Source organism: Lithobates pipiens, unplaced genomic scaffold, assembly GCF_037356315.1.
Source record: "Lithobates pipiens isolate NorthernLeopardFrog02 unplaced genomic scaffold, aLitPip1_a1.2 Scaffold_28, whole genome shotgun sequence".
Classification (NCBI taxonomy): Eukaryota; Metazoa; Chordata; class Amphibia; order Anura; family Ranidae; genus Lithobates; species Lithobates pipiens.
The window spans coordinates 92,508,207-92,521,236 of NW_027507789.1; the positions used below are offsets into that span (position 1 = coordinate 92,508,207).

The 13,030-nt window shown below is 44.7% G+C and overlaps 1 protein-coding gene across 1 annotated transcript in view; it reads right to left on the reverse strand.

Moving 5' to 3' along the window:
- The window catches only part of STAC2 (SH3 and cysteine rich domain 2), a 1,207,844-nt gene that overhangs the window by 649,874 nt on the left and 544,940 nt on the right, over window positions 1-13,030 (reverse strand). Inside the window, exon 3 of the mRNA XM_077459468.1 lies at window positions 684-781. Within this exon, the coding sequence (XP_077315594.1) occupies window positions 684-781 (98 nt within the window). The remainder of the gene's footprint in view (window positions 1-683; window positions 782-13,030) is intronic.

Consider the following 13,030-nt stretch of genomic DNA (forward strand, 5'->3'; position numbering starts at 1 on the left):
ATAGACACCCCCCAGGTACGAAATTTAAAGGAATATTTCACTTTTATTATTTAAAATCATTGTTCCTGAAAAAACTGACGCTTTTACAAAAAAAATGTCATGTCCCCTGGGGCAGGAGCCGGGTCACCAAATACTTTTTAGGATAATAACTTATAAGCCTTTCAAATGAACGCTTTTGATTTTTCATGTTAATGTCCCATAGACTTTAACGGCGTTCCGAATTTTCCCCAAACACCGCATATTGTTCGGTGTTCGCAGAACATTAGAACAACAAAAGTTTGGCCCGAACTTATGCTCGGGCCAAACCGTTCACCCATCCCTATTGATAAGTAACCGAAAAAGACTGGACAGAATTATAGAAATAATAGACATTTGTTATTTTACATGAAAAAAGTGCAGACAACAGGAACTTTAAGTGGTTCTAAAGTCTAAAGTGTTTCTTTTTTTATCTTAATGCATTCTCTGCAAACCCATGCTGTGTGTATGGACACACATGGCTTGGCTCAGAAAAATGCTCTCATGGGTGCCCCCCCCCCAGAACTGCGCTTAATGATGGGGCATCAAGGAGAGAAGAAACAGAGTGCCACCAGGGGACTCCAGAAGAGGAGGTAAGGGACTGCTCTGTGCAACTTTTTTAAATTTAAGCTATAAAAAAAATAAATGTAAATATTATAGTATCTTACCGTCTTTCCCAGACATTGCTGGTGTGACACTTCCTCTGAGCACCACAGATGAACCCCAATCTTACACAATTTACAGCGCAGGCCCTGCTTGGAGTTACCTGAATATTGGAGAGATTGGTGTTAAATGTATAACTATCCCACTAACAGATTATGATAGAATGACACAAAAAGGAATCTTATCAGTTAATAGGGAAGCCCTAGAAGCAGACTATGGGGCTTATTTATGAAAGGCAAATCCACTTTGCATTGAAAGTGCACTTCATAGTTTCATAGTTAGTAAGGTTGAATAAAGACACCAGTCCATCCAGTTCAACCTGAGTGAGTGTCTACAATTGTCCCTATCCCTGTACATTGCACACTCACATCAGTCCCTACCCTCAAGGAGCCCACAATCCAAGGTTCCTATTCATATACTACGGCCAATTTTGGACAGAAGCCAATTAACCTATCCTTGCATGTCCCCCTCGGATCTACAGCGACTTTACTTCCAAGTGCACTTTCAGTGTAAAGTGGATTATCCTACAATTGCAGTCTAGTGAAAATAATTGTATGCAGTTTGGCAGCGGGTGCCAGGCAATGGAACAGCACTGTTGGATGGGAGTAATCGAAAGTGATAGAAAGAGGAGAAGGGCATATGAGCAGATTGGAAAAAAAAAAAGTGATAGAAAAAAAAAAAAAAAAAGAACTGAGAAAGAAAGAAGGTATACACACATATCATAGCGACAAAGGGTTTTATTTACTAAAGGCAAATAGACTGTTCAGTTTTGAAAGTGCAGTTGCACTCTGCAAGTGCAGTTGCTCCAGAACTTAGTAAATGAGGTAAAACCTCACTTTACAAAGAACAACCAATCACATGTAAAGAAAATAAAAAAAAATTCTTGCACATGATTGGATGAGGGAAGCCAGCAGAGCTCTTCCTCATTTACTAAGCTCTGGAGCAACTGCACTTGCAGAGTGCATCTGCACTTTAAAAACTGCACAGTCTGTCTTTAGTAAATCAACCCCAAAGTCTAAGCCCTTGTACACACGGTCGGAGATTCCGTCAGAATGTTTCCTATCGGAGCGTTTTGTCGGATATTCCGACTGTGTGTGGTCTGCATCGGACTGTTTCCGTCGGACCAACTTTTCCAACTTGCCGGAAATATTTTCCGACAAAATGTTCCTATCGGACATACTCCGATCATGTGTAGCCTACTCCGACGGACAAAGTGCCATGCATGCTCAGATCAAATTCCTAGACCAAAGCTATTGGCTACTAGCCTGAACGTAGTCCCGTCGTAACGAAATACCGTCATCACGTTATGTACAATCGGATTTTCCGACAACTTAGTCCGACCGTGTGTATGCAACATCACTTCCGGACCTTGTCCGGAATTAATCCGTCGGAATAACTCAGACGGATTTGGTTGTCGGAATCTCCGACCGTGTGTACAAGGGCTTATTCCCTCTTTTGGAGGAATTGTTCACAATTTGTACCTTTTCGAGTACCCTTTTCTTTTCCATAGTATTTTATTACAAGATTAGTAAACAAGTATAACAGTAGTATAACAGTAATATAGCCCAGTGGCCTAAGGATATACAAAAGTTCTGTACCAATCAAAGATGAAATGTGCATACCATTTGTAGGAAAAGAATAGTACATAACAGTGACTAGCTGAATATGTTAGGCAGTTGTATAGTTTGTAAATAATGAATTCATTTTGTTTCTCTGAAACCGGGAGGTGCCTGGTCTTCAGGAGATAAAGTTCACATGGTAGTTTACTGTGCTGTGGCTTGAGCTGGTTTCTTGAAACGAACTGTTGACTATTCGTGTTTCTGTAGAGTGATGTAGTGGTTACTTTTTTCGGTGTGATAGGTAGGGATGAGCCAAACACCCCCCCCCCGGTTCGGTTCGCACCAGAACCTGCGAAGGGACCGAAAGTTCGCACGAACATTAGAACCCTATTAATTACAATGGACACAAACGTTTGAAATCAAAAGTGCTAATTATAACGGCCAATATGCATGTTATTGTCCTAAAAAGGGTTTGGGGACCCCGGTCCTGTCCCAGGGGACATGTATCAATGCAAAAAGAAAGTTTTAAAAACTGACGTTTTCTCTAAAGCAGTCATTATAATGATGCATGAAGTGAAAAAAAAGGTGAAATATTCCTTTAAATATCGTACATGGGGGGTGTCTAAAGTATGCCTGTGAAGTGGCATTTGTTTGCCATGTTTAGAACAGTCCCTGCACAAAATGACAATTGTAAAGGAAAAAAAGCCATTTAAAACTGCTTGCAGCTTTAACCTCCCTGGCGGTATGATTCAGTCTGAATAAGGTGCTGAAAGCGGTACAATTATTTTGCATGGAAATCTGGCTTTTATTTTGTAGTCCTGTAATTCTTAGGAATAACGCTCTGAAATCTCTTCAAACCAGAGTCTAGCGGACATCCCGGGTATGATAAAGTTTATAATATAATAAAGAATAATAAAAATTATTCAATAATGTAATCAAATCCCAAAAAAACTGAAAAAGGGACATGTTTTGGTTGCTATGGACAATCTCCAAATTCCAGGCAGTAAAAAACAGTATTTATAATATAAAAGTGCATGCAGGGCATTGCACAGACCACTAGGGACAAAGGGGGTGTGTATTTTTTAATACAGCACTGTAATGTGTAAGATTACAGTGCTGTGTGTGTTTTGTGTGTTTTTACTTTTTTGAATTTGCCGCCGTTCTCCGCTCCCGTGCATCGTAACGTCGCAGGGAACGGAGCTCGGCGGCATTCGGCACTGTGAATCGAGCGGAGGACAGCTCGATCACACAGCGCGGAGGACATCGCTGGATCCAGGGGACAAGGTGAGTAACTCTCCCTGTGTCCTCCCCTGCATCGAGCGATGCGATCCTGAGTCTGGCTCGGGGTTACCGCTTATGTAATTAAAATCCCAACCCGAGCCAGACTCGGGATTACCGCTAGGAAGGTTAATGTAATGTCTTGTCTTGGCAATATGGATGAAAATCTTTGAGAAAAATGGCATGGCTACCCCATCACCCCCCTACCCCAGCCCATTACCAGCCCCTTTGGGTCTTGTATGGATATTAAGGAGAACCCATACCCAAAATATGTTATGTTAATGTTAGGCAGATGCCTGTGTTACACAAATGAACTACACAACACCAGCAACGAGGAGATAGATTCAGGTGTATGCTGTGCAGGAGGCACACTACACTGACTGAATATTAGGCAGATGCCTGTGTTGCGCAAATCAACTACACAACACCAGCAATGAGGGGGGTAGATTCAGGTGTATGCTGTGCAGGAGGCACACTACACCCACTGTAACAGCAATAGGTTAGGAAGCAAAGCAAAGCTGACACTGTCCCTGCCTATCCTGCTCTCTCCCTGAACACTACACTCACTGTAACAGAGCTATCTAAAGAAGTAAAGCACAGCTGACACTGTACTTGCCTATCCTTCTCTCTATGAATGCCGCAACACACTACACAAGCCCGCTGCGCTGGCGGCCTTATATAGTGTGCGGCGTGTACTAAACCCCCTGAGCTATAATTGGCCACAGGCATCCAACCTGTGGCCAATTATGGCTCTCCTTGCTGCCGGCGCTGTGATTGGCCAAGCATGCGGGGTCACAGTGCATGCTTGGCCAATCATCAGCTAGCAATGCTGTCAGTAGGATCCTGACAGTAGAGTTCAGTCCGGACCTTCCGCCACGCGTGCGTGCGCGCCTGTTGGCGCCAGACGGGCTATTTAACTTGGTTTGTCACATCCAGTTCTTGCTGTCTGATCTACCGCGTGCGAGTACCCTGATTCTGAGAACCTGCCTTCTGTGACCTGTTGACCTGGCTTGTTTACCTTCTATTCCTGCTATCCGCCTGCACCTGATCCCGGCCTGTCTGACTTCCCCTCTGCTTGATCCTTCGGTACTTCTGCTGCCTGCCCATTACCGACCCGGCTTGTCCGACTATCCACCTGCTTGATCCTTGGTACCTTCGCTGACTGCCTGACCTCCGTCCCGGCTTGTCTGACTGCTCTGCTTCCAGCCTCCTGTTCCGGTGCCGTTTGCTGCTCTATCTCCAGTAGTGGTTCCAGCTCCTACCTGAAGTCCTGCTTCTGCCTGAGTTCCTGCATTGGTGTCCAGTTCTAGCCATCCCGCCTGCTGCTCTGCTTCTGCTTCCTGCACCTGCCTGCTGATCCTGTTCCTTCCCCGGTTCCAGCTATCCCCTGATCCAGCTGTTGATCCTGCCAGGCACTCTTGCCACTCCTGACTCTTGTGTTACCTGTAAACTCTACCAGGGCCCTTGAGTCGGAGCCGCAAGAGAGGTCTCTCCCTGCAGGTCAGGCTCTACCACCAGGTACGTGACAAATGCACTGAGACTGGCGCAGTGCATTGTGGGCCATTCGTATCACATGAATTTGATGCGAACGGCCCACAAAGTTCTGGTTTCGAGGAACGGCCGATGTTCGTTTCGAACATGGGTTCGAATCAAACACCGGGCTCATCCCTAGTGATAGGTATCAAATGGTGAGAGCTACTTGTGATTAGGGATGAACGCAAGGTTGACAATCTTGCTGGTTGCATTGGTTAGGTCCGTTGGTAGTATGTAAGCAAGCGTGGGGGATTGGGGGGATGGTTATAAGTAAGAAGGACGTTGGGGGATAAGGTGGGATGTGGTTTGAGTTTGAATAAAGATGGGAGGAGGATATGGCTGTGGGAAGAGAGGGTAAAAGTAGGCCAAGACAGGGGGGGGGGGGGGGGCATGTGTCTCCGACTTGACACTGAACTTCGGCCCATCCATCCTTGATCTTCCCATGTGTTTGGTGTTGACCAAGGTGATATGGGGCCATTGAAAGTGTGAGATAAAGTATCACTTTAGTTATTGTGTAGGTTCATGATTTGTGTGTAATCAGAAGTGGTCTTGAAGCGGGCCCAGAGGGTGTTATGTTTGAAGATGTTATCATGTGAGATGGCTATGAGCTCCTCCATTTTGGCAATTTTATTGAGCCTCAGAAACCATTATTTAATTGTGGGGGCATTAGATTTGCCCCATAGGACCAGAATACATAGCTTAGCTGCATAAAATAAGAAATTAAATAAGAGCATCTAGGTAGTGTGATATAGTGCAATAAGAAATTAAAGCTGTACAAAGGGGAAATGGCGCTGTTCAAAGAATTATATTGTTAGAAAAAACTATGTGCAAATTAATAAATGTAATATACTACTGTGAACATTGCCAACACTCCATGGAAAGTGAATAGTGCTTCAATAAATAAATAAATGTGTAAAACACGAATGTAAACCAAAGTGTAAAAAATATATATAAACATTTAAAAAAAAAATGACAGTAATACTTCAGCACATCAAAATAGAAAAGTGTCAAGTTCTTCAATCCCTGAATATATATATATTACCGTATATATACACAGATGCAAAAAAAATATGTGAACCCTTCTGGAATTATATGGATTTCTGCACAAATTGGTCATAAAATGTGATCTGATCTTCATCTAAGTCACAACAATAGACAATCACAGTCTGCTTAAACTAATAACACACAAAGAATTAAATGTTACCATGTTTTTATTGAACACACCATGTCAACATTCACAGTGCAGGTGGAAAAAGTATGTGAATTCCCTAGACTAATGAGATCTTCAAGAGCTAATTGGAGTGAGGTGTCAGCCAACTGGAGTCCAATCACTGAAATGAGATTGGAGGTGTTGGTTACAGCTGCCCTGCCCTATAAAAAACACACACCAGTTCTGGGTTTGCTTTTCACAAGAAGCATTGCCTGATGTGAATGAGGCCTCGCACAAAAGAGCTCTCAGAAGACCTACGATTAAGAATTGTTGACTTGCATATTGCTGGGAAGGGTTATAAAAGTATCTCCAAAAGCCTTGCTGTTCCAGGAGGGAAATCAGGTTTGGAGTAGAGCAGGGTCAGGGGACCTGGTATAGCTGAAAGAAGTTGTTGTTTACTTCATGGAAGCAGCGTAAAATGGGACCTATGAGTACATAATCAGGGTGCTGTGGCCAGAGGAATACTGGATAGATATTGTTCCAGATTGATCAATTGTTTTGTGGATGTGTGGATATTCCAGTCCACTATTCTGGTGAGAAGGCATGCTCTGTAGTATTTAATTAGGCTTGGAAGTCCTATGCCCCCTTTAGATTTGGGGAGGATTGTATCTGCTTTTTATCTCTTGGCGTCTAAGTCATTGAGCTCCCTGTGAAATGACATGCCACTAAGGCGCACGTGGAGGACAGAATTTACCAGTCTCTCGTGGACTAACATATACTGTAGATCTACCCAAAATAATGTGCAACAAATCTTTCCATTGCTTTTTTATTTCAGGTTTCCATGTCATTTTACTGTTTGTTTACTTTCAACTGCTAGTGTAAAAGAAAGCTATTACATATTGTAACAGCACCTGAACAAATGTTTGCTTCCATTTTATGTTCTATTCCAGAAACATGACTTTGGTTGCAACGGACAGTAGAAGTGCTTTGTGTGTTTGTAGCTTCCCTTTTTTTTTAATGGCTGTTGTAACTGTGAAATGTGTTTACATTGCATGAAATACTAATGTCCATTTTTTATTCAACTGATGGGCTGCACAGTTGTGTAGTGGTTAGCACTCTCACCTAGCAGTAAAAGGGGTCGCTGGTTTGAATCCCAACCACCACCCTATCTGCCTGGAGTTTGCATGTTCTCCCTGTGCCCACGTGGGTTTCCTCCGGGTACTCCGGTTTCCTCCCACACTCCAAAGACACGCAGGTAGGCTAATTGGCTTCTGTCCCAAAATTGGCCCTATTATATGAATGGGGACCTTGGATTGTGGGCTCCTTGAGGGTAGGGACCAATGTGAGTGTGCAATGTACAGGGATAGGGACAATTGTAGACACTTACTCAGGTTGAACTGGGTGGACTGGTGTCTTTATTCAACCTTACTAACTATGTAACTATGATGTAACACTAATAAGCATGCAAAGGGGTGTTACCAGGACACATTTCTTGCACTAAAAAGTGACCCTCTATCCAGTCCAAAATTGAGAAATACTTAGATGTTGATAAAAAAAAAAAAAAAAAGGTTGACAATAATTTAGCTTTGTTGTTTTGTGACCATTAAAAGTTATTTTATTCCTTTATTAAATATTATTAAACACACGTCCACTGGGGTTGCTGTAAATCCAGCTTTTCTCTACACTCTCCCCAGATGACTTACCTGTTTCCTCTATGAGCACTGGGGTTCCTAAAACCAACTTGCCATCTCAGTAATCTTGGAATTTTAAACTTGTACTTGGATCAAATTTAACACAAATCTATCTCTAAAGCAGAGCTATAGGTATGAAAATTGCACAACTGCACTTTTGAAGTCCTGGAGTTTCAAGTGTTACCTGTCATCTATTTTGGTTGTTTTTTATTTGAATTGTATCTATTGTAGTTTATGAAGAAAATACTGTTTGTGGGAAAGCTGGACCTTGATGCAACAATCACTCCTGGTGGATGGGAAAAATGCTTCATACTTACTACTATTTACTATCTACTTCGGCAATAGGAAGATGGTTAATTGCATAAAAATTGTACTTATTTTAATATTACCAGGCTTTGTCAAATCAGCAAAAAGGGACAATCTTCACCATTCTCTCACTGCAGCTAGAATGTTAATCCATCAATACTAGAAATCCACCAAAATACCAACTTTGACAGAGTAATTCTGAGATTCTATAAAGGATTTAGAATACTATCTGTCTAAGTAATATGATGGATCAAACCACTTTGGGGTTATTTCGAAACTTGCCAAACAAGAGGAGATGGGGCGGAGCACTAGAAGGTAGGCTCGTCCGGAGCCCCTCCACCCCTCCCTCTCCACCTGGAATCCCCGCGGTACACTCCGCCCCCCTCTAGCACGCGGCGAGAAGCAGAGCGGTGATCGGATCAGGCATGCGGGTAGACGGAGGAGAGCCGGCTCGCTCTCGGTCGCCGCGCTGCCCCCCCTCAGCTTGACACGGCTTTGGAAGCGCTCCGTGCACCCCCCGATCCGGAATGTCGGACGCCCGGGACCAGCCGCAGACCCGAAGCCTTAAGCAGTAGGTGAGCCGCTTTCTACGGAACCCACACAGGAGACAAGCAGGAGACGGGAGTCTCGGCGGGAGCCTCGATCCACTGGCGTGCAGCCAGAAGCCACTACGGGAGGGCAGCTCACTGTCCCATCTATGAACATCACAGCGGAGTGAAAGGGACTCTGGCTATCCGAAGCCCTCGGACACTGACACTGGAGTGCGGTACAGTAATTAATTAATAAATGTGAGCTAAGTGGGGAATGTGGAAAGGCATGACAGAGCTGCATACTGAGCTGTGTGTGAACTGTGCCATAAGGAGATGAGCTCTGAAACGGCTAAGTCTGGGGTTAGATTTTCTGCTGGCTTCTTGCTTTGGGTTCTTCATGGCTCTCCCCCATCATCCCCCTAAACTCGGGGGAAGCATGTATGAGGAGGGGGCTGGCAGGAAACTAAGAGTGACAAGATCACTAAGAGAACAGCAAGGATATAGATATTAAGTCCCTCCCCCCGCGTAAAGTACTGTACATTTTGACGGAGCTTATGGCAACTCCCCTGGAGGAGGACTTAACATATTAAATACAAATACAATACTGGGGGGGACCCCATTTAATAAAGAAAGTGCTTAAAGACATGCTCACACCCGGATTACTACCCCAGTTCCCATGCTGAAATAAGCACGACAATAAAAGAACCACACCCCCAAGCAACGTTAATAGGGGGGAAGGGAAGGGAGAGAGAAAAGTAAAGGAAACAGGACACTGGAACTCCGGCGGGGATAAGTAAAGAGCGTTCAAAGAACATAAACTTCTGCTTTGCTTTTTTTTTTTCCCCTTTCTCTTTTTTTTTTTTTTTTGCCTCACCGAGAAGATGTGGGGGGGTCTACGGAGGTAACAAACTGTATACGGCCTACGGCTATGCTTTAGGGCCCTTCCGAGGCGGCCCCCTTCGCAGGGAGGATAGCTGGGCACTGGAGATAATTTGTAAGCCTAGAGTACCTATAACGGTAATCCCCCCCCCCCCCCCCCTTCCTATTGAAGCGGATTTTGTTTTTTGTGCAACACAGAGTTGAAGGGGCATTCAGAGGAGTAAGCAAGAACCTAGGTCACCGTCTGCAGAGGAAGGACTATCACCAATTAAGCTGTGCCCAATTTGAGCCTGCATCGAATAGCCTTAATCCTAAGGATCAGGCGCTGGCCAAGAAAAAGAAGTTTATACGACAAAAGCCGATAAAGAGATTGTATATATATCGCATAAATACTGATGGGACTTATAGTACGATTATAGCTTGTGTACCCGCTGATCTCTGTTTATGTTGTGCAGTTTGGTAGGGGGGTCACTGTATCGTTTTTTAGTAAAGGACCCCGGGGAAGGGTGGAAGGGAGAAGAGAGGGAGTTAACTTCCAGATCCTGGGAGAAGGGTCTTGGCTCGGGGGGTTTTCTCTCACTCTCTGACCCCTTTCTAGAGGCTAGTCAAGAAAGGATTAAAAACAAGGGGAGTGTAGCCACAGGGAAATATGAGAGGGAAGGTAAAAACAGGTAAAAAAACCCCACTGGCCTCCAGCCCAGGGGGAATCCAGCGGTACTTGGCAAGTAACTCTAGTATAACGGAGGAAGGCCCCTGTAGCCCCAAATCAGGAGCAACACGGAGATCCGGCCCAAATAGGCAGAAGATGCTAGAAGAAGGAAAGGGGGGAAGGGAAAGCGGAGTTAATATGGGGCCCCCAAAGGAAGTAAATGCGAGGGAGGAAATAAGACAGGGGGTGGAGGGTACAAGGGGAGAAGGTAGTGTGCCAGATATACCCCAGGAGAGGGAAGGCCCCCTAATTAAGGAGATGCTAATGGAGATGTTCGCAAAAATGGAGGACTCATTAAAAATGGAAATAGCAGGAGTAAGGGCAGATATAGGACTAGTCCTGGGGAGGGTGGAAGAGATAGAGGGGAGATTAGACAACCAGGACCAAAGACTAGACGAGATAACAGAACAAATTACATCCCTGCAGTTAGCGAACAGGAGCCTCCAATACAAATTGGAGGACCAGGACAACCGAGGGAGAAGGAAGAATGTGCGCATCAAGGGCCTCCCAGAGAAATATAGTAGTAAGGAATTGGGCAGTATAATAAAGCAGTTATTTAACCCATTATTGGGAAGAGAACCCGGAGATACCCTCAGGATAGACAGAGCTCATAGGATAGCAAGACGGACAGGGCTAAGAGAAGAGCAACCCAGAGACGTGATAGTGAGGTTTCACTATGTAGAAGAGAGAGGCCTCATTATGGAGAAACTGAGAACATCAGCAGGATTGATCTTCGAGGGGGTAAAATTGCAGGTCTTCCCGGACCTTGCCATAGAAACATTAGTGAGAAGGAGGTTGTTGAAGCCCCTCACACAACAGATGACGGCCTCGGGAGTATCCTACCAATGGGGATTCCCTGCCTGTTTAATTGGGAAAAAAGACGGCCGGTCTGCAGTTCTACGATTCCCCGAAGATCTGCAGGGGTTCTGCGAAAGGCTGGACATCCCCCCTCCCCGGTTACCGGGGTGGGGGGATGAAGAAAAGATCGGACCTACTCCAAGGTTCCCTAGATGGAGAGGAGTGAGAGCAGCCGAGCCAAGAGCAAAGTAAAGACTTAAAGAGGGGGTGAATGGGGCAGGGAGGGGGCGGATGAGTTGTGGGGGTAAAGGGGGGGGAGGGAGGGAGGGAGGAGGTCTTCGGGGAGTCTCTGGTGGGAGCCCCTGGGTATTTATGGGAAGAAGAAGGTCCCTTCCAGAAAGGTATCTAACCCATATGATCAACAAAGTTAGGGGGGAACTCCGACCACCCTTTTTAGGGGTACTGTTGCGGAGAAGGGGAGGGAAAAGAGGGGAGGAGGGAGGGAAGAGGGGGAGGGAGGGACTAGCGGGTTTGGGGGTAGAGCCCCCCCTATTTTTTTTTTTCTTCACTCCTCCTATGTCCCCTTCCCCTGCGCTTCAAAGGGGGCATGCCCCCGGGTCAGCCTATGTCAGACTCCGAGTGATATTGAAAGCATTTGATGGTTGCAATTAATGTAATATCATATAACGTAAGGGGATTAAACACAAAAGAAAAAAGATTCAAGATAGATAAAGAACTCCAATTTCTAGGGGGGAATGTGGTCTGTCTCCAAGAGACATATATTACTAATGCATCCCCCGTAAAGCTGTTATCATCTCAATTTCCATTATGGTTTTACGGGGACACACCTTCAGCCCACTCAAGAGGCGTAGCTACGGGGTTCGATAGAACAACCAGATTTGAAATAGAGGAGCGACTGGCTGACCCGGAAGGTAGATACTTATTTCTAAGGGGCAAATTGTTTGATATGAAATGTACAATAGTGAACGTATATGCACCCAACAGAAACCCAGACAGATTCTTAAGGAGCGTACTTGAGAAGCTGGAGGGTTTCAAAGTGGGTAAATTAATCATAGCAGGGGACTTGAACTGGACTCTAAATCCTAAACTGGACAACTCGGGGGGGGGGGGGGGGGTAGTAGGGCGGCAGAGGGGAGATATAGAGCATTAAAGAGAATCTTAGCCAATGCACAGATTATAGACGCATGGAGAATTTCCCACCTAAAAAAGAGAGATTATACTCATTACTCGGCCCCACATAAATCCTTCGCAAGATTAGATTACATCCTGCTTGACCACCAATTAGTCCCAAACCTGAAAAAAGCAGAAATTAAACCAATTACCCTTTCGGACCACGCCCCAGTAGTGATTCAGTTCGAAGTACAGGGAGAGAGGGGAACAGGGAGGACATGGAAACTAAACAACTCTCTACTACAGGATCAGGAAGTTACAGCTAAGATAGAACAGGAACTGATTAGCTTTTATGAATTGAACGATACACCAGATATAACGAGAGCTACCCTGTGGGAAACACACAAAGTAGTCATTAGAGGGGTCTTGATTGGGATTGGAGCAGGGAAGAAAAAGGAAAGGGAACAACAAAAAGTCCACCTATATAGGGAGATTAACGAATTAGAACAGGAAACTAGACCAAAGGGACTAAGGGAGAGACAGGAGTTAAGGAAAAAAAAAAGAGAACTGGAAAAAATCCTGGAACAAGAAAGGGAGTCGGCATTTCATAAAATAAATAGAGAGAGATATCAATGGGGGAATTGGTCGGGAAAATGGATAGCAAAAAGAGTTAAGGACCATAAGAATAGGACCCATATCCCAATGATTAAAGACAAAAGAGGAGAGATACAATACTCCACTCCAAAAATTGCAGAAAATTTCCACCGGTATTATAGTGAGTTGTATAA